Source organism: Hyposmocoma kahamanoa, unplaced genomic scaffold (assembly GCF_003589595.1).
Source record: "Hyposmocoma kahamanoa isolate Upper Pololo Valley unplaced genomic scaffold, ASM358959v1 88, whole genome shotgun sequence".
Taxonomy (NCBI): Eukaryota; Metazoa; Arthropoda; class Insecta; order Lepidoptera; family Cosmopterigidae; genus Hyposmocoma; species Hyposmocoma kahamanoa.
The window spans coordinates 3323659-3348627 of record NW_020654466.1 but is presented as its reverse complement, the minus strand read 5'-3'; the positions used below and the strand labels follow the sequence as shown (position 1 = coordinate 3348627).

At 36.6% G+C, this 24969-nt stretch overlaps 1 protein-coding gene across 1 annotated transcript in view; it reads right to left on the bottom strand.

Annotated features, from left to right (window-relative positions):
- The window catches only part of LOC113235873 (5-hydroxytryptamine receptor), a 191633-nt gene that overhangs the window by 20864 nt on the left and 145800 nt on the right, over positions 1–24969 (bottom strand). Inside the window, exon 2 of the mRNA XM_026471795.1 lies at positions 24534–24725. Coding sequence (XP_026327580.1) covers positions 24534–24725 — 192 coding nt within the window. The remainder of the gene's footprint in view (positions 1–24533; positions 24726–24969) is intronic.

Genomic DNA, 24969 nt, shown 5'->3' with positions numbered 1-24969 from the left:
ATTGAATTTAACGACGAGTTAAAACAAATTAACAGGAATTTCCAACTCGTAGAACACAAGGGGTTTGTTTTAATGTTAGGAACGGTGAGTTAAGAGGTTTTGGGTTAGTCAAAAATAACTCTACTGAACAGCTGTGAATATAGATGGAGTGTTAATTGAATTTTTATATATATAAATATTTATAATGAATATTTATTCAAAAATAAATATTTAAAATTGAAATGAATGCAGTATTAAACGAAGTGGTCATACTGTGACGTATCGTATTATAACTAATTACATAAAAATGTATGAAATAAAAATATTCACCACACTTTCTCGTTAGAAATCTGCGCGCAAAAGCGTTTTTTCCACTTTAGCATGGAAAAGGTTTTCAAAATTCGAATTGGACAATGGACTGTGGTGGATCTAACTTTTTCTTTCGATGAAAACATTGACTTACAAATAAATGGACGACGGTTCTAATACAAAAACCACGAAAAAAATGTCCCAAGTCAACCTATTCGAAATTTAAATTGTAATGTCATCGCAGTATCGCGCTGTCCGTAGAACAAATGAAGACTAAAGAGGAGTGTCGCGCTCTGTATACGATTTTAGCGCCTTAGAAGTGCGGACACTTTTTAGCGCGGACCCGACGTCCATATAATTGTAAGCCAATGGATGAAAATAAAACATAATGACACGTTCAATTACGCGATTTTTCGTACATTATTTATGTAATATAAATCCGTTTGTATATTTTATTTTCATTCTTTTTGACGTTACATTGACAACGATGAGTAATTTTTGATATATGAATGAATACAACTAATTTGTTATAGTTCAACCATTGACTTACAAATAAATGGACGACGGGTCTAATACAAAATCCACGAAAAAAATGTCCCAAGTCAACCTATTTAAACGTAGTGACATTTCAAGGAATATGAAAAAGCTAAAACGTTGAATTTAAATTGTAATGTCATCGCAGTACTGTCTAATTTTGTTTGCTTCGCTGTCTGTCGAACAAACGAAGACTAGAGCGTGAATGACGCTCTGTATACGATTTTAACGCCCTATAAATTCGGACACTTTTTAGCGCGGACCCGACGTCCACGTAATTGTAAGTCAATGAGTTCAACAGTTTTTCTTTCATCTACCATTTTCCACGCTATAGTGAGGTAAAAAGTTGTGTGTTTCGCTCGGCAGCAAAGTTGTTTTGCGTCTCGTGGCTTGAAAACCTCGCTACGCTCAGGATTATAATAGGGGTTAAAGTATGAAATTACCGATTTGTACTGAAAATCTAAATTGTTTATTTTTTAAATTTTTAACAAATTTATTTAATCAAAATAGTTGCCATTATTATCTATACATTGCTGCCATCTAATGGGAAGGTTATTAATGCCTTTGCGATAGAACTCCGACGATCTAGACTGCACAAACTGTGTGAAAGCATTTTGTACTGCCTCCTGGGAAGAAAACTTCTTGTCACGTAGATAATTGTCCAAATCACGAAAAAAATGGTAGTCCGTTGGAGCAAGGTCTGGTGAATACGGAGGATGACGAATGGTTTCTAACTGCAGTTCCTGAAGGGTCAAAATGGTTTCTCGTGCTGTGTGAGGTCTCGCGTTGTCGTGGAGCAATAATGGTGAAGATCGATTCATGAGTCGGGGCTGTTTTACTGCTAGTTTTGTCAACATGGTTCGGAGTTCGGCACAATAGACATCTGCCGTTATTGCTTGACCAGATCGGAGAAAACTATAGTGAATAACACCATGCTGAGACCACCAAACAGTTACCATTACCTTTTTATTGGTAAGTTTTGCTTTAGGACACTGTTGTGGCATTTGACCTGGGGTCAGCCATTGCATTTTTCTTTTCCGGTTATCATAAAGAATCCACTTTTCATCACATGTTACAATTCGATCCAATATTCCTTCATTTCTGTACCGGTTCAACAAGGCAACACAAGTTTCAACACGCGTTTCTTTCTGCAGATCAGTCAAATCATGAGGCACCCATTTTTCGTATTTTTTTATTTTATTGATTTGACGCAAGTGAGTCAATATTGTGGGTAAGGTAACGTTAAACCATGCCGCTAATTCCTGGGTAGTTTGACTAGGATCGGCTTCCACTATCTCTCTTAATTCATCGTTATTCACCTGTGTGGGCGGTCTTCCTCGTGCCTCGTTCTTTAAGTCGAAATTTCCATCACGAAAGCGTTTAAACCAAAATCGCACGGTGCGTTCATTAGTAGACCCCTCTCCAAACGCAGCATTGATATTGCGGGCTGTTTCTGCCGCGTTAGTTCCGCGTCGGAACTCGTATTCAAAAATCACTCGAATTTTCGCAGTATCCATCTTTCTTGTCTAAATTGAATAACAAAAACAATTGAAAGTCGATATTCAAATGTTTCAAATTAAAAAAAAAAAATCACAGAAACCATTTGAAAAAAGTTTCATTCGAAAACCTCAAACCATGAAGATTCTATGAAAATTCAAAGAACCTATTGCAATAAAACGGCAATTTCATACTTTAACCCCTAATATTTTTGAACTCACTTCCTTCGTGGTTCAATTTTAGACTCCTTCCTGAACCTGAGCAAGTGGTTTCATTATAAGCACATCAAACAACAACTTTGCAGCTACGCATAACAAATAACTATTTCACCTCACTAGCTCGTAATGGCTTTCTTTCTCATTACAAATCTGCGTGCAAAAGCGTTTTTTGCACGTAGAAAATGTATTTGAAATTCGAACTTGACGATGTACTGTGGTGCACGTAACTTTTTCTTTCGGTGAAAAAAAAAAAAAGATAATGACACTTTGAACTACGCGATTTGTCGTACATTACCTAGTTAGATAATATAAATCCATTGGTATATTTTATACTTATTATTGTTGACTTTAAATTGACAATGATAACTAATTGTGTTTGCTAAATTATTTTAATTCATCGAAGAACTAAAATAATTTCAATAATCACTTAAACACACAAAATAAAAGTACAAGCAAGCAAATTTATGAGGTGTAAATTCAGAATGCATCCGCAGATAAACCTTTTCTCTTAATTAAAAAACTGATGTTTTATTGTTCAACTGTTTCTCTTTCATCTACCATTTGCCTCACTATAGTAAGTTGAAAAGTTGTGTATTTCGCTCGGTAGCAAAGTTGTTTTGAAACCCTCGCTACGCTCAGGTATCTACTTTTAAACCACGAGCGAAGCGGGTCAGAATCTTAGCCCCTTCGCTTGCTTAAGTTTCAATACAAGTACTCGCGTGAAATAACAACTTTGCAGCCTTGCATACCAAATAACTATTGTAATGTACCTATACAATATAAATGTTAGTGGCAAAATTAAATTGGACAATTTAATCCTACTTAGTTCATTTTAAATTCGGGACTTCAAAGGAACTCCCGTTAAATTCCTTCGAGACCAAGGACGTTGCAGTACAATCGTAACGTCGAGGTAAATTTTTTACACGATTAAGTTCAGAATTTAAAATCAAATAACTTGTGAAAATCGTGAAAGTTTAAAGCAGTGTATTCATCCTATTTAACCTTAAACAAGAATATATACAATAGATTAGAAATGAAATAAACTGAAATAAAAAATCTCATAATTGAAAATTTATAAATGCATTGATTTGGGATTAATCAGTCTTTATATTTGAAAGTTTTTTGTATGGTAGCAAGAGACGTGACGAACAAGTCGTGCGCCTGGTGGTAAGCGACACGCCTGTTCGTAGCAGGTTCAGGCATACTTCCGTGTGAACTTGTCTACTTGTGTCTAAGAGAGACGGGCGCAGTGGCAGTGTTTGGGATTCCTTTCAGTTATTGGTTTTGAGCCGATATAAATTTATTATGATTATTAAAACAAAGATCGAACACGCAACAAAAAATTCCCTCGATCCGGCCGGACTCGAACCGACGTCTTCTGGCATACCGTGCCAGACGCTATACCAACTAAGCCACGGAACGAACCGGCGGATCTCACGAATTTTTCTATGTATTCATTGTATTTAATTTTTTATTGAATTGATATTCAATTATTCTTATGTGAAATTACTCCACTACTTTGTTATAATTATTAATACAAAGATATTACTTTTATATTTTATATGCCTTTCGGTTATCACTTTTCGTTGTTAAACCGAAAAGGTCTAAATACATAGATATTTAAACTACCTAAACCCTTTTTTTCACTTATTTATTACAACCCAATTATTATGGCAACCGTGTCAGTTCTCGAACCTGCAATCTTCTGTATGATTTAAAGCTCTGAGTGGCAATGTTATTGTTCCGCTCACGCAATTCATGCGTCTCTGGAAGCATACCACACCTAGAGGTGCCGGTGATGATTTTATACCGATTTATCGGATATCGAAGTTATAACAGGTAAAAGAACTAATACTAATTGCTATTTCGGTAACTACTCTAGCAAACCATAAAGTGTTTAATGCCTGGGTCTGTCATTTAAAAAAAATAAACAACTTCAAAAATACGTCACGACAATCGTGTGTGTTATTGATGTCGGTGTTTATTTATTGAAAACATACCGTAAGTTGCGTTTTTTAAGTTTACTCTGAATATAAATGTTTATAAACTATACTTTGAGGAGTAATTTCATGGTAGACATTAGAACCACTCAAACGGAATATTATCATATTTACCACAGTACACCAAAAATTTTATTAGTGCTTTTTAAGTGCAGGATTTGCGGTGTATTACTGCATTTTATTTGAGATGTTTTTATTGTAGTACGGAGGGTATTTATTTAGCAATGCAGAATAATAATTTTTATTTTTTTAAACTTGTATTTAAACTGAATGCTTTTCTAATTTGCGAAACCAAATAGCCGCCATTTTGCGGTTGGATGAGCGCATCGCATGAGCGGTTATGGACGAGCGTATCGTTTACCACAATTGCTATCGTAAATAAAAAAAACATTCAAATATAGAAACTGATTGATCACGAAACCCTTATTTTAGTTAATTAAATTTCTCAATGTATTGTATATTTGCATGCTCTTGTTTAAGAATCGATACTATCTTAGCTCGAGTTTAAATTTTTCCTGTACTAATACGATTCATATTGCATGAGTAGAGAAGCAGGGACACTGGTTTTTTCAGAATTTAATTTTTTACAAACGAAATTAAAACCATTTGAAAAATACATATCCTATACGTACATATGTGTTCTATTATGTTCAGTTGATATAAAACAAATCATTGGTATATACCAATGTGTGAAGTAGCTATTGAATAAAGCGGTTTTCTTTTAAATTTCGATGTAAGTTTGTGTTTTTTTTCTGTCGTGAAAATTTTTAAAAATCGTGATTTCACACCATATAGTAATCCGTGTATAATAATATCCTCAAGTTACGTATATATTTTTACAAAGTAATTGATTCAACACTTAAGTTAGACTCTAAATAGGATTAAGTTGTCCAATTTAATTTTACCACCAATATTTATATATTTATTATTAATAGGCGAGCAGCTTGAAGCTGGTATGCCTATATAAAACCTGTGTTGACTTTTTATAAAGTCCACGAATTCACAAATACTCCCGAATCTTTTAGTTAAAGTCCATAAAAAGTAGAAGAACTTAAAGACCTAGAAGACACAAATTCTTTTTTTAACCAGCTGTCCAGCCGTTTGAAAGTCATAACTGAGCTAGGATCAACCACGTCCTCAGGTAACCTGTTCCACTTTGTAACCACTCTGTTGCCGAGGATGTGGTGGGCAGTGTTGGGGACTGATGACCTTCAGACGATTTTCATATTTATAGTGTTATCCTACTAAAATCAAACAATTTTCTTTTATATAATTAGAGTGTTTGTACTAAATCCATTAATTTTCTGAACTTTTTCTATTGAGATAGGCACCCGTCAAACTGTCTCATACCGACAGTCCTATTCGCAGCCTTGTAAACTATACATATAGATCCGTTATCTTCGTACGTTCAGCAAGGCTCTTTAAGCCGAATTATGACAGAAATGACTAATCACCTCTGTAATACGTGGCAGGGACAATAAGTGCCACCTATTTGGCTCCTCGCCAGTATTCCGTGCCAAATTTCACACCCGCACGGGATTTGATTAGAAAAGAACACAAAAGGATTTTATTGCTACGGAGACTGTTTTGTTACGCCCATGTTGTTACAATTTGTTACGCAGTATACTACTGTTTCGGGACGGTCGAGGTCACGTAGCTTGGGGTGTAGACTGTTTTGAAATTCAATTGTAGGTATGGACGGTTTCGTTTGTATTAAAATCAAGGCATACTTATAATAATGTAGCTTCCGCGTCTATCAATGTCAACAGCAACGTTTATGCCTACACGTTTCGCTCCGAGTATAAGGTGGTTACGTTATTATTTAAGATGGGCATGTATTTAAATGGCCATTTTAAATTTGCAAAAGCAGCAGGCGAAAATATCTAAATGGTCGTCTTTTTAATGTTTTAACCATTGACTTACGTTTTAACCTATTTCTCTAAACCATAAAATAAATTGAGTCAACGAAAATTTTAATCTGTTTTGAGCTAATGTTTAATTTGTAAAAATTAAACTTGATAGTTTCATATTGAGCCTCAAAATTAAGGCAAATGAGCATCAAAAAACCTGAAACCATGTTCTTAAACGCAAGAAAATTCGCTTCTGGTACTCGCCGGTCGCTGCCGCGACAAGCTCGCTTCACTCATTCGGCTCATGCTGTTTTTTATATACTAACCTAACCTACTGAACGGAGGGCGCAGCCAAGATTTGACCTATATGAAAAAAGAGGATCAAATGTTATTTTTTGAGTATCAAATATTAATATATATAATATGTTTAAACCATTGACTTACAATTATATAGACGTCGGGTCCGCGCTAAAAAGTGTCCGAACTTATAGGGCGTTAAAATCGTATACAGAGCGCCATTCACGCTTTAGTCTTCGTTTGTTCGACTGACAGCGAAGCAAGCAAAATTAGATAGTACTGCGATGACATTACAATTTCAATTCAACGTTTTAGGTTTTTCATATTCCTTTACATGTCACTACGTTTAAATAGGTTGACTTGGGACATTTTTTTCGTGGTTTTTGTATTAGACCCGTCGTCCATTTATTTGTAAGTCAATGGTTTAAACATAATGATGGTGTTACCTTGAATGCAGTTCATTTATAATTTATCCGTAGATCAACTAAGATTAGACCTAACAGGAAATATATATATCAAACATAAAAAAACATCGTTTACTTAAAAAATGCACATTTACAATAGATCAATTATATCGTTGACGATCAAATAATATTATCCCTTTAAGATATTATCCTGTACCTATTTGGTCCCTATCATATGAAGGAACACAGTTATAATGAATTGTGAAATGTGTGCTCCTTGGGCTGAGACATAAGTTGACGAGTCCCATGTACCCGTAATGTCACAAGCACTTACTCTTCTAAACCGTTACGTTAACTCATTATTGCTTGGCGGCAGAAATTGGTAAATCTTGTATTCTTGAGGTACTGTTACTAACCTTTACAAATGTACATAACATAGACATTCAAGTACCAAAGGGATGCGAATATTAGGAAACAACTGTTTCCCAAGAGTCTTGGGTATCTAGTTATATAACCTACGTCAAGTTTAGTTAAGTAACATGTTAGTTTAAATGTTAGAAAGTCATTAGACATTTATATTCTAAAAAACTAGAGAGCCTCACGTTTAATAAAAACTTGCTTCACTTGGTTAAACACGGCTTCGATTGCGCAAAGGGCTCATCCCACCTCTTACACCGTATCCTCATTAAGGGGTCTGCCCAGTTTTATTTCTATGTTGGGCTTAGTTGTTTTTGACTCAGCCGGAGCTACTAATTACGGGTATATTGCTCCATTGCCTTTTAAGAAACCTTGAGAGTGCCTTTATTTTCTATCACGTGAAACAACACTAGCAATAACGCGTTCGGTTATCCTGGAAGGAATGAAAGAGACAACAAGTGATACTAAAGCCTACTTCATTAGTCTCGTATGTTCAGGCATTCAAAGATATATATGTAATATATACATATCTGTTTAGATACTATATTCACGTAAGCGTGTAGAGAAACAAAGATACGTAATTACGCCGCCGCTACGTTTCTCGCTTATAACTTCTTCTCGCATATGTTTTAATGTTATATATGTAATAATAATTTTACTTGACAGTACTACCTTTTCGATTAGGTTATTGTAGTACGAATATATTTACAATTTTACTTACTGACTTGATCAACATTGCAGCATATAATTTTTAACCGACTTCAATTCCACTGTTTTTTTTTGTATGTATGTTACGCGATAACTCCGGTATTTGTGAACCGATTTTCATGATTCTTTTTCTGGTGGAAAGGGGGTACTTCCATAGTGGTCCCATTTCATTTTGAAGAAAATCATCCACCTCTAAGGGTGGCTGTTTACGCATGAAGATTCATTTTTATAAATAGCGCCTAAATTTTACTAAGAAGCAATTATTTTAATGGTTTATTTTGCTATTTCTCCAATTCAAGGCGTTTTTCTCTACATATACTTTGAGTAGTGAGAAACGATTTTTATTATCTCCAGTGTCAAGTCCTGTATAGTAGCGAACTAGGGGATATTTCAATAAAATTTAGCAAATAGATGTAATTCCACGTACTTTTGAGGTCGGGTTTTTTAGTACTCTGTACTGAGATTATTATAATCATACATACACGGTTACCTATTGATAGTCCGAAATGACATTTTCCAGAAATAACGTTTGGTCGAATTTTCACAACCTCGAAAGTAATTTTGAGAGGAAAATGTTTTTTCTTTTAAACCTAATTTGACCTAACCTAACCGAACCTAATCGTGTCTTTGCGATAAACATCCAACATATCCTAAAAGAACAACGATTTCGTTATAATTCGGTTTTCGGTGTAAATTCGAACAAACGATATTTCGGAAAAATAAAATCGAGTTGGTGATAGGTTACCTACATACATACTTCACGCCTGTTTCTCACCGGTGTAGGTAGAGACAACTTGCTCCGGTCTACTCCACTTGCTACGGTCCTGTCACATACCTTTAGCCTCATTAACACGTAACAGTGCTTTCATACACGCTTATCGATTAAGGGTACGCTTGACCTGGATCTTCTCCTCAATTTGATCATGGTAAGTTCGCCTTGGTCGGCTCGTATCACTCGCCCGATCACACTCGGCTTGTAAATTTTCTTTCGTTCATTTTTTATACATACAATATCAAAAGACGGGACGAACAAGTCAGAGCTTTAAATCGCAAAGATCTGAGGGGCATTGCCACTGCGCCTGTCACCCTGAGACATAAGTTGACAAGTCCCATGTGCCTGTAATTTCACAGTAATACTGACATTACTGCTTGGTGGCAGAAATAGGTAAGGTGGCAGTACTTCGCTGGACGAACTCTTTCACAAGAAGCTCTACTGCTACTAAATTCATTCAAATTCATTTTCTCTACATGTCCGAACCATTTAAGTATCCCTTTCTCTATTTTTATCACTACATCTTCCATAGCCAGCCATACTTCTCAAGGCTCTCATTTATACTGTATTAATTCTCTTTCGTGCTTTTTCAGCCAACATTCACTACCACACATAAGTGTACGAACCAGCATCCCCGCCGTCGTGCCTTTTTAGACATTCCGGCAAATTGTAATCTGTTCGTTATATTGAACGATAGACAGATACAACGTTTATTATGTGTACACACACAACGATAAATTGATTAAAAGAGAAAAACAGTGATTAAAATTAAAGGTGGGAATTAAAATAAACAAATAAAGAATTAAATTAAAATATATAAAAACAAAACAATAACTAGACAACAGCTTGTGTGTGCTTACTGTAGTAAGAGACATTGGTTTCTTTATGATATCAAATGCCGGGAGAAACAAATCGTGCGCCTGATGGTAACGACACGCCTGTCCATAACAGTGGCAGTGCCAATGAGATATTTAAATCACAAACATCAGTGGCAGTGTCATCACGCCCGTCTCCCTGAGACGTAAAGTTGAGAAAATTAAATTACAAGTGCCTGTAATTTCACTACTACAAAACTACAGGCACTTGTAAGCCCTTCAAAATTACAACGCAATGAAGGTCATATTAGCGAGTTGTCATTTAAGTGGCATAATTTTGAAACCATAGACCTTATAATTGAGAAACAATCTTTTTCCCACTGAGCACCCATCGCTCAAGAGCCTCATCATTTCAGAACACCAGTTACTTTTAACGTTTACTGACATACGGCATTTTGCTTTGGAGTAATGCCGCCCGATATTGGTACAATCTTTGTCCTGCAGAAACGTGCGGTTAGGGCAATTCACAATCTGGACCCCAAAGTGTCTTTGAGAGATAAGTAACTATAAAGATATGAATAGTCTTACTTTTGCGTAAAAAAACCGACCGCAAAGTTTGTAGAATAAGAATAGAATAGAATAGAATTCATTTATTACATAACGCCACAACACAATAATACACAGTAAATAATAAAAAGTAAAAAAAACAAAAAAATATAAAACATAACTAAATTAAAACTAAAACGAACAGAAAATAGAATAACAAAAAAAAACTAAATAAAATTAATTAAAAATAAAATCTTAGTAATAAATAATTAAGCGACCACAAAGCTAGTTAACACTTTTTTTTTATATGTAGCTGTGTGTCGTTACCTGTCATACAACAGGCAGTATGACAGGTAACGACAACAGTAACATGTCCAGTGACATCCCGTCGAGACCAACCGCGTTTGACTTCAATGATCGCATGATTTGCAGGACTTCATTGTCTTCTACTGTTGTTAGTGACAATTTTGTGGTTATCTTACTATTTTGCTGAAAATATGTTATATCTCATAGTAATGTCTGTTGACTACCGGGCACATTCAAAACGTGGTCGTTTATTAAATTACATCAATATGCCAAGTATATGGCATATAGATGTAATGTGTTGGCTATATGGTAAGCGGAAAGTGGGTGAAATTCAATAAACTGGATTCATCCTCTAATTTGCCACCATTAGAGGTCAAATGTTATCTTCAAATTAGCAAGGGACCACTATTGCGATACTTTCTTTCCAACTAAAAATCGAAATTGATTCACATATGTCGGACTTATCACGTAACATATATATAAAAAAGTACAGTTAAATTGTGAACTTCTTTTTTTTTTCGATTAAAACTGTAATTTATGTTAAGGAGAATAGTGTTTTTTTTAATAGTGACATACGTAACAATGCCACAGATTTCTTAATAGTTACTACGTAACAAATACATCACTCTATCTGACCGAGACGTGAAAATAACGTTGCCCGCCGTGTGCAATCTTGCGGAACCGAATGCTGGGGTTGTATAAGGATTGTAATGTAAATGAAAGATTTGTCCGAGCGCTTGCACTGTTGGCGATACACTCAGCGGTAGGCGCGTAACCTCGAGCAAGTGATGGAGCCCTGATAATACGAAGAATAAAAATAAACTGGTAGTTCGACAGTCCTCTTCACAAAAATCACGAATTTATTTAAGGATATATATAGTAAATGATAAATGAGTACGAAATGTTTTCATAGTTATAATATTGCGAAATATGTATTATTACAGTTTATTTGATGTTATTGATATTGTTTTTGTATTACATATTTTTTGTTTTGTTGTGCACTTGAGCCCGTTATTGTAGTAATTATTTCCTGTATTTTGGTCTACATAAATTTCTTTTAGCGATACCTTTTGTTTGTGATTTCTTTATAATAAATGTTATATGTGTTTTATCTTGTGCAATAAATGATTGAATAAATATATTTTTTAAAGAGCAACTCCTAGAGATTCTCATGCTCATTTTTCTCAGGCGAATCTGTCTTACGATTTTGTGAGATAAGTTTAAAGAGAGATTATTTATGAAAATGTAATTTATGTTAAGAAAAATAGTAATGTTTTTGTGACAAACAGCGGTATACATGACACTAATACGAGGAATAAAAACTAAAGTAGCTGTTCTTGACTGTCGAATTCACAGTCTCAAATTCATTTAAGGGGCAATGCATACGCTTCTATAATAAGATTCCGGTTGATATTAAAAGTTTGCCATTTATGAGGTTTAAAACTATTGTGACACAAAAACATTATACTTAAAAGTATTATACATATTCTGCGTACTTGGATGACAAAAATCCATGGTAGTGACCCATTTAACTGCCACCTTACTTCTGCCGCCAATCATTAATGTCAGCATTACTGTGTTCCGGTTTTGAAGGGTAAGTAAGAGTGCTGGTGAAATTACAGGCACGTGGGACTTGGTCAACTTATGTCTCAGACGGCCGCAGTGGTAGTACCTCTCAGACCTTTGCAATTTAAAGTTCTGAGTGGCACTGTAGCTGTTATGGACAGGCGTGAGGCTTACCATCGGGCACACGACTTGTTCGTCCAGTCATTTGACATTATCAAAAAAGGTAGTCTCGATCTACGATGTCAGAAATGAATATTGTAAATGATAAATGTATTGAAATGTACATTTACAAATAGCAACCCTAGAGTTTCTTGCTCATTCTTCTCAAGGGAAATACGCCTTACGAATAAGCAGTAGAGTTTATTCAATATGACCTTTTCAAGTGTAATTTGCTTACCTATGAAAGCAAATTACACTTGACTTTAACCATGATACAGTATTAAACAATAGGATCTTGAGTTACGAATAATAAGATTCCATATTAATTGTAAATGACAAATTTATTCACCTTACCACCTGGAATAGTGCCAAAACGGCATACTTCCCGGCGCGTTCACAATATTCGACCTCAGAATTTCTACGTAAATACGACGAAGAACTGGACGCTAAATTGAGATGAAATTATGCCCCTCGCCTTGTAAAAGCTGTTCGTAATTCAACCTGAACGTGGGGCATTGTGCCTAAAAATTATGTCCCACCTTTGTGTCACTGTACTTTATTGCCGCAGAGGTAAGGACCACCAATATTCTGTTGGTACACGGAAAAGATAACAATTTTTTTTGTGATTCTCTCCTGTAATACGGTGTGTAACGGTGTTTTGAATTTATGTTCAACATTTTTGCTTATCGTACTTCATAGAATATTTTGTGATTTATATTTGTTGGAGCAAATTTAGTTTGAAATCGTTTTTTTCACACCAAAATTAGAATTCCTAAGTAAAAAGTAAAATCACCATATTTTGCGCGCCGACACCAGTCCAGCTCAAGCTGGTTCTGCGTTAATAAGTGTGGCAATTACCTTACAAAGACTATTAAATATTCCATGAATACAGCAACAGCGTTTACTGTAAAATAAAGGAAAGTAATTATTTCTCTAAATGGAATGTGTTTTTAACTGACTTCAAAAAAGGAGAAGGTTCTCAATTGGATTGTTTATTTGTGTGTTCATTTACGCGACTCCGGCATTTGTGAACCGCTATTGATGTTTCCTTTTTTTGTCGGAAAGAGGGTACCTCAGTATTGGTCCCATTTAAATTTGAAGAAAATATTCACCTCTAAAGGTGATAAACTAGGTGATGAATGTGGATTCGCGCACTTTCCCGTGACCGATTTCAATAAAACCTAGCAAATAGTTGTAATTCCACGAATTTTTGAGGTTGTTTTTTTAGTAATTCAATATGACACAACGGCAATTATCTGTCTACTATCAATGCCGTACTTTCTTTTATACTAGAATGTTGACGGGATCAGCCGTCAGCGATAAATCGTCAATATTATGTTGAATCAATAAAGTAGTGACATTTTCATCAGGCGCACGACTTGTTTTTTTACCAAGTGACTGACGCTAAGCGACAAGCCTGTCTATAGCAATCTGCCCTCCCTAATATAACTAATGTAATCGATATTTCAAGTGCAATTGAGTTATTAATATATTTAGATGGGATCGGTGGGGTCTACAATCTACTTTAATCGGTTTTTTAACATCTAATTTAGTGTCAGTTTTCGGTCATTCTCGGACTAGTGTTCACTACTAAATTTCCATGGTCATTTTTATTATTCAAATATTCAAATGTATTATCGTGTATATTATCCGTACTGGACGGAACACGAGGAAGTAGCTTCCGGTAGGGCTCTGGATCAGACATCAAGAAGCGGGAAACCGGTTTTTGAGCCGCAGTGTGGAAGACAAGTGGGAAACTACCACACAATTATTCCCAAACATGGAGTTTATGGAAATACACAGTATTCAGAGTAACGTTCTTGACAACGGACTTCCACGACGTAATATACCGTGGCGGTCTGAGTCCAGCAGGGTTAGGCACAAGGCCCACTCGGTCGTCATCATGCGAAATCTTTGTAGAACCGGGACATGGAATGTAGGGACTTTGCTAGCACCGGGAAAAATTGAAGAGCTGAAACTAGAGATGGAGAGAATCGGTATAGATATATTAGGGTTGAGCGAGGTTAGGTGGGAAAGAAGTGGAGATTTCTGGAGCGAGGATTATAGAGTTATTTTCACGGGAGAGAAGCAAGGAGTAAACGGTACAGCAATAGTTTTGAACAAAACGTGGGGGTTACAGGTTGAAAACACTATTCATAGTAGCGACAGGTTAACTGCTATCAGAATTAAATCTAAATCAAAAAGTATTGTTATTGTGCAGGTATACATGCCGACGGCAAGTCATTCGGACGATGAAACAGAAGAGGTGTACAATCATTTAGATAAAATTTTGGACTCGGTAAATAAAAAATGACAGCTTAATTGTAATGGGAGATTTCAATGCAGTGGTTGGTGAAGGAAAAGAGGGGAACATTGTAGGTAATTTTGGACTTGGGACTAGAAACAAAAGAGGTGAGCGGCTAGTTCAATTTTGTTCGGAAAACGATTTAATTATAACCAACACACTTTTCAAACAGCATAAAAGGCGATTGTATACTTGGAAGATGCCAGGAGATATTAGCAGATATCAAATAGATTATATAGTGATAAAAAGAGAATGTCGTCACCAAATTCACATGTGCAAGGCTTTTCCTGGAGCAGACTTAAATACAGATCATAATTTACTGTTGAGTTCACACAATTTCACAGCTACCAGAGTCAAAAAGAAATCGAAGCCAAAGAATATAGATCTCAGTAAACTTAAAGATTTAAATAACAATTTTAGATGGCAATATAGCAATAATGTAGATGATAAATTTGTAGCTTTTAAGAATAATTTAACAGAGGACATAAGCAATAAATATATAGAAGATAGATGGGTAAACGTTAGAAATATTTTAAAAGAGGCAGCTGAAGAAACTTTACAAAACGAGAATGCCTAGAAAGAAATGGCTAAATGGAGAAATAATCAACCTTATGGTAGAGAGGAGCATAAACTAAACAGATTACAATAGTATAAAAAAATATGAAAGCTGACTAATCGGATTACACTAAAGTGTAGGGAAGAGAGAGAGAAAAATGTAATTATAACTTGTGACAAGATAGAAGATTTAATGAAAGAAGGAAAAGTAGACAAAGCATATAACATTATAAGAGACATTAATAAAATACATAAAAATAAAAGCACGTCAATACTAGACGAACAGGGTCAAACACTAATAAGCAATTCGGATATAGTGGATAGATGGGTAAGATATATTGAGAAATTGTATGAGGGAGAGCGTTGTTGGAGGACGATATAGAGAATGAGGAAGAGGTAGCTGAAGATGAGATGGGCTCAGACATTCTTAGAGAAGAATTTGATAAGGCACTAAACAGTATATAGAATAGCAAAGCTGCTGGTAACGATAATATATTTATAGAAATGATTAAATTTGCTGTTTGTGACCCGATTATTGAAGAGATTTTTCTACTTACCAAGCAAATGTATTCAACAGGACAAATTCCGAGAGATTTTAAAATAAGTAAAATTGTTGCTTTACCTAAGATACCTTACACCCTACTTTGCGAGGAACATAGGACAATTTGTTTAATTTCACAGGCGAGTAAGATTTTATTAAAAATAATTCAAAACCGCATCAGACCCATATCAGAAAATTACTTAGGACCAGACAAATATGGTTTTAGAGAGGGCTAGGGGACCCGTGAAGCAATACTCGCTCTACGATTGATTGTGGACAGACATTTGGATTTGGGACTTGACACTCATATTGCTTTTATAGACCTAGAAAAGGCATTTGGATAAGGTGAACTGGAAGCAGATGATGAATATAATAATAATAATAACGCACACACTCAACATAGCCCCGCACTAGGGAAACCCTGTGTCGCGGGTGCCATGGACACACACATAGACAACCACATATTACACCCAAACTCACGAGAGAAATAAATGTAGTCCATACAAATATTTCTCCCGGTCCGGAATCGAACTTAGGACCTCTGCGTGGCAGTCGTTTATGTTCGTGGTAATCGTTCGACCACGGAGGCAGTTAATAATATAATATCTTAAAATGAACAGGGTTGGACTTTAGGGAAAGGAGAATAATTTACCAACTATGTAAGGAACAGGAAGCATGGGCAAAGATGGGCGAGGAAAAAGGGAGTGCAGAAATTAGACAGGGGTGTCCACTTTTGCCACTAATTTTTAACATGTACATCGAGTTTTCAAAATTAACGGGGAAACTATTCAATTTATCGGATTCGCAGACGACATTGCTGCTTTTGCAGAAACTTCAACGGAGTTAGAGGAATTGGTGTTGACAATGGATTCAACATTTAAAGAGTGCGGACTAAAGACAAACATAAAGAAGACCAAATTGCTTACAGCATCAAAACACCACTAAAAAACATTTGCCAATAGTACTCAAAGATACACCAATTGAACGGGTAGATAGTTTCATATATTTGGGCAGCTTAATTACCAAAGACTCCAGGTGTACACCTGATATTGTTGCACGAATTGCAAAAACAGCTTTTAACAAAAAAAAACAATTGTTTAAATCACGCAGCTTCTGGAAGAACAAGAAACATCTAATTAGAGTGTACATTTGGAGTATTGCACTTTATGGATGTGAAACATGGACACTGACACAAAGAGCTAGGGAAAGATTAGAAGCTTATGAGATATGGTGCCGGAGGAGGATGAAGGGTATAAGTTGGATAGAAAAGAAAACTAATGAGGAAGTATTGAGAATAGTAAACGAGAAAAGAATCATCCTGAATACTATAGAGTATAGACGCGGGAAAATGATTGGACATTTGATACGACACGACAACCTCTTTAAGACCATTTTGGAGGGAAAGATCGAGGAAGGAGGAGGGAAGAGGCTCCACCGACACGAGTTATAACTCTTAAGTTTGATGATGATTATCGTGTAATTATTAAATAATATTTCACGGTACAATACTCGAATATTAAATAATAATGCACGATAAAAATCGAATATTTAAATAATAAAAATTGCCACGAAAATTAGATAATGAACACTAGTCCGAGAATGATCGTTTTATTGTTAAGCAAAATCTGCGTAATTGTCATTTTTTTAGGTGACAATAAAACTTCCAATATCTCGGAAGTTATCGAAAAGCGAATACGTGAGTCATGACAAAAAGGGCAGAATTACAGTGAAGCTTAGCGCATTAAATCGCAGCGATCTGCCACCCGTCACCTTGAGACATAAGTTGACATGTTCCATGTCCTTGTAATTTCATCAGCACACTTATCCTTTAAATCCAGAACGCAGTAGGCGGCAGAAATAAAATAATGTTGTCTTTATGACTTTGTCGTATTTTGAAACCCATTCCTAAATACATGGTCAAAATGTGTAGTACCTACATATCAATTGTAAAATGAATACAGTAAGCTACATAGTTTTGATCTCCGTTTCCTGCATGTGAGTATGTTAACCATGAAATCGAATTACAAATTGGCTACTAATTAATGTACTTGACTGTTGGCGGAACAATAAATCCATTAACAACGTTAGAACAATCTAAATGGAATCTTATGCCAGCAACAATACACACATAACTCTCAAATATGTCACGGAAACGCTCGCCGGTATTCCCTTAAATTTATATGTTACGCTGCCATATAAATTTTGCATAAATGTCATCCACTTTTACAAAGCGGACGAGAGAATGTTCGGAAACGCGAGATAAATCGGTTCACCTCCGAGTGAAAATTGCAATTTGACGGGAAATTTCCGCGGAAATGTAATAAAACATACGATACGATTTTTCACTGCTCACTGTACCGGATAGGATCTGTAAAGTAGATTACATTTCATGGCACAGATTTAGGTCTTTTCAAGCCGCGCAGTTGGGCGTATGGTACCTTTTATTTAAACCAGATAATATGACAAATGTGTTTTTTCTTTTAAAATAAATAATAGACACACATTTGGCTAAAATCTCACCAGAGCGACGATGTGACCGATGATGGTACGCATTTGCCTAATAAATGCCTGTTCACTCTTGAATAGCCCCAAATTGCACTTTTCGGGAAACACAGATGCTCGTAGAGTATTCCATTCCTTTGCCGTACGCATCAGAAAGGAGGAAGCAAGGCGCTTAGTATGAATGGGCGGTATATCAACGACATGAGGATGGAGTGTTCCGGATCATCTAGTTGACCGAAGGAGGAACGGTGAGGGTGGAACTAAATTGAAAAATATAGAAATGTGTGTACCATAATAAATAAGTAGACTAATTTCTGCAAACTTACAAAAAACTATTTCCGTCTATTCTGAAGGTAAAATGTGGGATACATCACGATCGGATACGGGTAGATATACATTCAGGGCATCGAAATACGAAAAAACTTTAAAAGAAAAATTAAAGGAGAACTTCAAAGAACCTCCAGCCAAGGACCACTTACGTTTCTTTGTATTTTTTCTTGGAAAATTCCAGAAATTCCGTGTTCAGTACTTTTCGGAATTAATAAAGTAAAACGTAAAGGAGGGCCGGTCTAGTTTCTATCTAATGAATTTAGCTAGGTTTTCACAGAAGTGAGAAAACGGTAGTTTACTAGGGATTTCAGTCTCGCTGTTTTTCTGCGTCCCGGGAGAAAATATTATGACTCGGTGCAGTTTGAAAAACCCGAGAAAAACGAGACTTTCGAGACTGTTTCAAAAGTAAGCTTATAAGGATAGATTGCCTAGACCTGGAGCGGGTGCGCAGGGCATGATCGATAAGAAGCAACATGTTGATCCGCAGGTTTACAAGATGTGCAACAAGCGTTAAAAGGACCTGGTTTAGAGTTTTTTTGTCAAACTTTTTACGCCAGAGCCCTATGGATCAATTGTGCTAACAAAGCTAACGCGCTGCGTGTCCTTTATAACAACGCGTTCAGGATGCTGATGGGGCTGCCGCGTTACTATAGTGTGTCGGGGATGTTCATGGAGGCGCGCACAGATGACTTTCATGACGTCATGCGCAAGCAAGTCGCATCTCTGATGATGCGTGTGCGCGGCAACGCCAATGGCCTTCTGAGCGCGGTGGCTGATACAAATGACACTGGATACAGTTACATGGGTCACACACAGGTCACAGGCTAGGTATGAGAAATGAGAGATTGTAATATATTTAAATAATTATGTGATGTTACTAACATACTTAATTGATAAGATTATTACTAACAAATATAGATGCAGTTCTGAAAGAAACGTATTATTATTATTTAGGTCAGAACATATTTTTAATTAAGTTCTTTATTAACTCAAATTGTAAAACAAAAAAATATTTATAAAAGTTATTTTATCATTTTTATAGTGGGTATGTGAGGTCCTGATTTTGATATTACCGTTCTGCAGTGTTGCCATGTCTATGTAATCAGCGTAAAAAGAAATATTGTTGTTAAGTAGATTTTTAATACTTTTTAATTTAGTGACTTAATGAAGTCTCGAAAGTCCCGAGACTGAAATCATTAGTTTTTCTCAACTGAGCTGGAATACTTTAGCACACCTGATGAATTTCTCCATGTGCTTGTTGCATATCTTTGTTTTTTTTTTTAAATAAGTGTGCATTTGATCTCCTGACGGAAAGTGATGATGGGGTCGATGATGGAGCATGCATACCTAAATATTCACTTGTTCATGCTTATTCACTTGTTTTTGATGTCAAAGGCTTTTTAGCCGTAGCGCCATCTGTGAGAAAGCTAGGAGAGTGGTGTATTTAATTCTCGATTGCTACTGCAAACATTGGTACTATGTTCTCATGCGAACCATCCAAAAGTTCGTTTTGGTGAGATACAATCAGCGAGGTAAATAATATCGATAAGTCAGGCAATCACTCCAACTTTCAGATGCCGCAGGTGTCTTACATTATCAAAATAAGCTACAGTAGAGTGGCAATTAAATTGTGTTTTCATCGATGCCTGCGCGCCTTTGACAGTGCGACAACCAATCAACAAAATCAATCGACGCATGAAATCATCGTTAATGAGCACCACGTATTCGTCATTTTACAACGACACACGAACCTTATTTTCTTATCCCTTTGTTAAGCAATTAGCTTTGTATTACTGTTATGTGTTACTGTTTGTTAAACAAAGCATTAAAAGTTAATTAAAACAATTAGTACTACAAAGATAGAAGACTAAGAAAAACTGCTTCGATCCGGATGGATTCGAACCAGCGTCTTCAGCATACCGTCAGGGCTCCGTCACTTGCTCAAAGTTACGTGATAAGTGCCTACCACTGAGTGTACCGACGTCGACACATGCGCTCGTCTTCCGTTTATGAATATTTGGCTCCGTACTACTGCACACGGCGGACAACATAACTTTCCTCCATAACCTGTCTGAGCGCGTGCTTAGGTCCCTTTTTCCTCGTAGTGAGTGCCTGGTGTGATTAGTTACATTTAGCAATCGCTAAACATTTGAGAGCGGTTACACACGGCGAGTTTTAGCAGCTATGCAAACGCGACGCAATAGCGATACAGTCGCTAATTGTCTACGTAAACACGATACAGTCGCTAATCGTCTACGTAAAAGCGATGCAAGCGCGCGACTGCATCGATACAAACGCGCGATTGCATCGCTACACTTGGGAGTTATAGGCGGCGATCGCGTGTTTGTATTGATGCAGTCGCGCGTTTGCATCGATGCAATCGCGCGTTTGTATTAATGCAGTCGCGCGTTGTATCGATGCAGTCACGCGTTTACATCGACGCAATCGCGCGTTTCTATCGATGCAGTCGCGCGTTTGTATCGATGCATTCGCGCGTTTTCATCGATGCAGTCGTGCGTTTGTATCGTTGCAGTCGCGCGTTTGCATCGCTGTTAAAAGTCGCCGCGTGTAACCTAAAAATCTTGGAATTGTTATGTTTCATACAAACCTAGCTACGGAGGGTTACATAAATGTACCTGTTGAGCATTTCTCAACTGGTTCCATTTACAATAAAACGATTTGGAGACAATATCTGAACTGATCAAGCGGTTTGATCTAGAAGGAAACACATAAATAATGTCGCTATTAACACGGACGTGACGGTCATGAGTATCAACGTAGTGATAGCATCATTTGTCGTATAGGTGTTTGCGGTACTTTTGACGGTGGTTACAGTAAATAATTGGTGGTTACGGCAATGACTCCCTTGTATATGATTATTACTCTATTATAATTAAATCATATAATATGTATTTGCTGTAACCATCGTATTTAATTCTGTGATAGTTTTTCCGTTATAACCACCTAAGACCCAGCAAACTACAATGGGAAAAGCACTAAACGTTCAACAGTAAAATGTACTAATTATAATTAATTACTGCTTTCAGTTTTGAATGATAAACGTATTATTCTTTTTTTTTATATATGACAGACAGACGACACCATTCTACCAGATGTGAAATGTAAAATGGAATCCAAACGTGAAGGAACCTAGTGCAGTGTTGATATAATCATTGCCCTAGCCATCTCCACCCTGCATGCCTACAAGATGCCTCTTCACGCCTCGTTTGAAGGACCCCATATCGTAAGACGGAGGGAATACGTGCCCTGGAAGGGAGTTTTTTCCATTTCTCAACTCTGCGACAGAGCAAGGTGCCACCAAAACTTATAGTTCTAGATACCCTATGGTCATATCTATACAATATATAGCACTAAATTTGAAAAAAATATTTTCATTAATGTACACCGGGCGTTTACTTGATCATAGGAATAATATTGTTTAGATTTTAATCACTTCCACATTATTATGAACATTTTGGCATCGTTTCCAAGGTGAGGTGTTACTTCACACCGAGACAGTTGGTTCAGCTGTACCAAGCACAAGTCCGGTCGTGTATGGAGTACTGCTGCCACTTATGGGATGGGTCTGCTAAATACCTTGGATTCAATAGACAAGCGTACTAAGAGGCTTATAGGTGACTCGGAATTAGTAGAGGCGAAGCTGCAGAGCCTTGAACACTGGCGTAAAGTTGCCTGCTTATCGGTATTTTACAGGATATATCACGGGGAGTGTGCGATGGAATTACACGATTTAGTTCCGCCTTCCCCTTTCCATTATCGGGGGACTAGGTGGAGGCTTGGGTTCCACCCCTATGTTTTGGATGTTCCAAAGATTCACACGAAGCGTTACGCTTCCACATTCATATGGCGAACGGCTATGGAGTGGAATTCCCTGCCCGCTGATTTGTTCCCTGACCGTTATAACTAGGATCTTTTTAATGCAAGAGTGAATAGGCATTATTTAGGTGTGCATACTGCACTTCGACCTCATCGTCACTTTCTTATTAGGTGAGATAGGATGAAATGCGCATTTATTTTTTAACTAAAAAAAAATTGATGTACACAGTCTGAGGAGGTTAAAAAATTGTTTTTTAATTTTACTTTTTTTATTTTTAGAAATAAGTGCCATATTCGTAATGAACACCCCCAAATACAACGAAAATGATGCCCATTTTGCATATATTTGAAAAATATTCGTAATGAACACCCCCCAAATACTTTGAAAACGATGCCCAACTCGCCATTATTTGAAAATCGTGTCCGCCATCTTGGATTTAGAAATAAGTACCATATTCGTAATGAACACCCCCCAAATACTTTGAAAACGATGCCCAACTCGCCATTATTTGAAAAATCGTGCCCGCCATCTTGGATTTAAAAATAAGTGCCTTATTCGTAATGAATACTCTCAAATACCTCTAAAACGATACCCAACATGCCATTATTTGAAAAGTCGTGTCAAAAGTTTGAAAAGTCGAGGATTATTACAAGTTTAATAACCTCCTTTATTTCCTGAGATAATTTTTGCTCACAAAAACATAATCATACATCATATCTACACAAAAATTCTCTCCAATCACTGGACCAGTGCAAGGATTGCTGCTAGAAGCAATATCTCTCAAATTGTAAGTAAAATAAGTACCGTACAAATGTTTCATTAAACATTTACAAAGTAATTATATAGAAAAAAAACAAAAAATAGCAAAATATAAAAAATTAGATGACCTAGGTTCAAACTCCAGACATTCAGTATTCATGCTTTACACAAAGAGGACACTAGGATACCTATTTTTAGGTTTTTTTAGGCGTGAAACCTTTTCCTTTACGGAAAGAATTGAAAAAACAAGAACCATACCTTTGTATGTGTGTGTAACTGAGTTTCGAGCGGATAATAGATATTTTTATCTAATTGAAAGATTGTATGTGAAAAGTTATATGAATTTTAAATGTATCATGAATTCCTCCATTCGCGTATACAATAAAAGTATAACTTTTCCTGCCAATTATGCTAATATCGTAATAAATTTTTTAAAATTATTTCGACTTACCAACGCCATCTATTGGGTATTTGATTACATTAAACCGTGACGTTCCCCCTTAAATTCGAGCTGAGGTAGTATAGACTCTTAATTGATAAGGTGTTTATCACACAGATTATAATCCTTTAAAACAGTTATTTGTTATTGAATATTCCGGCTTAATGAATTTTTGAATTAAACAAGCGTTGCTTCCACAACCTGCCTTCAAACAGCGTGAAAAGGTTGTTCAAGTGTTCTGCCACTCGACCCAAGCAAAATGAACCGTGAAAAATTAAAATTCGAGCTGATGTAGTATCGACTCTGAATGCAATAAGCTAATTCGCCGTTGATTCGGCCTATCGGGCGTAGTAGGCGGCTTCCGTACGGTATGCGCGTTCCGTACAATGACGAGCTCAGAGAGTTGTAGCGCTTCAGATACCACACTTATTAACACGGAGCTGAGAAAATGAGAAAGCTTTTATAGACCGGCTTAATGCAATTACGTGTGCTGCCTCCCTTACCGACTCGGCTATGTTCGCTGAGGCGCACACGGATGGCTTCAACGTTATACTCTGGAAGCAGATAGCCTTCATGCGCAGTCCGTGGGACAGCGATGACAGCCTCCTCCAAGTCATTGGATCGATGTACATTATAATGTCAAACTTGACACCTGAGATTTAAATTCAACACTTTGCCCCTTACTATAACAAATGGGCAAAGTAAATGTGTAGAGTTTGAAGTGCTTTAACTGTACACATTCCTTGGCATCGCAAGACTGTACTTAGACAATTTGTTATTTTAATTCATATTATTTTTGTTGTTTTAGATACAGCCTGTGCAAGACTTATTCGTTACTTGGTATTAAAATCAAAACAAAACACTGAGGCTATATTCACTGTACTCACCAATAATAGTAGCCAAGATGATGAGCGCCAGGAACACAGAAGTGACGACCATGAGTACCAACGAAGTGACGTCATCAGGCGCCGTGGAGTTGCTGGCGGTGCCGTTGAAGGTGACGTTGCAGCCCCACGACACGGCGTCCTCCCACGAACAGTTGCCGTCAAACCACGTCGTTGGTGGATATGTAACTTCATCTGAAAGGAAGATTTTTAATTTAAATTGGGCATAATAGAAGATCAGGAAGAAACTACTCATGATGTTATGATTATATAATGTTCGGGTATGTCATATTATAGCAAATAGTGTGTGTGTGTTTTTTTATTTGTATAATATCAAGTGAAGGGACGGACAAGCGTGCGCCTGATGGTAAACTACACGCCTGTACACAGTTGCAGTGCCACTCAGAGCTTTTTTTTATATCAACTGAAGTAAATAGAA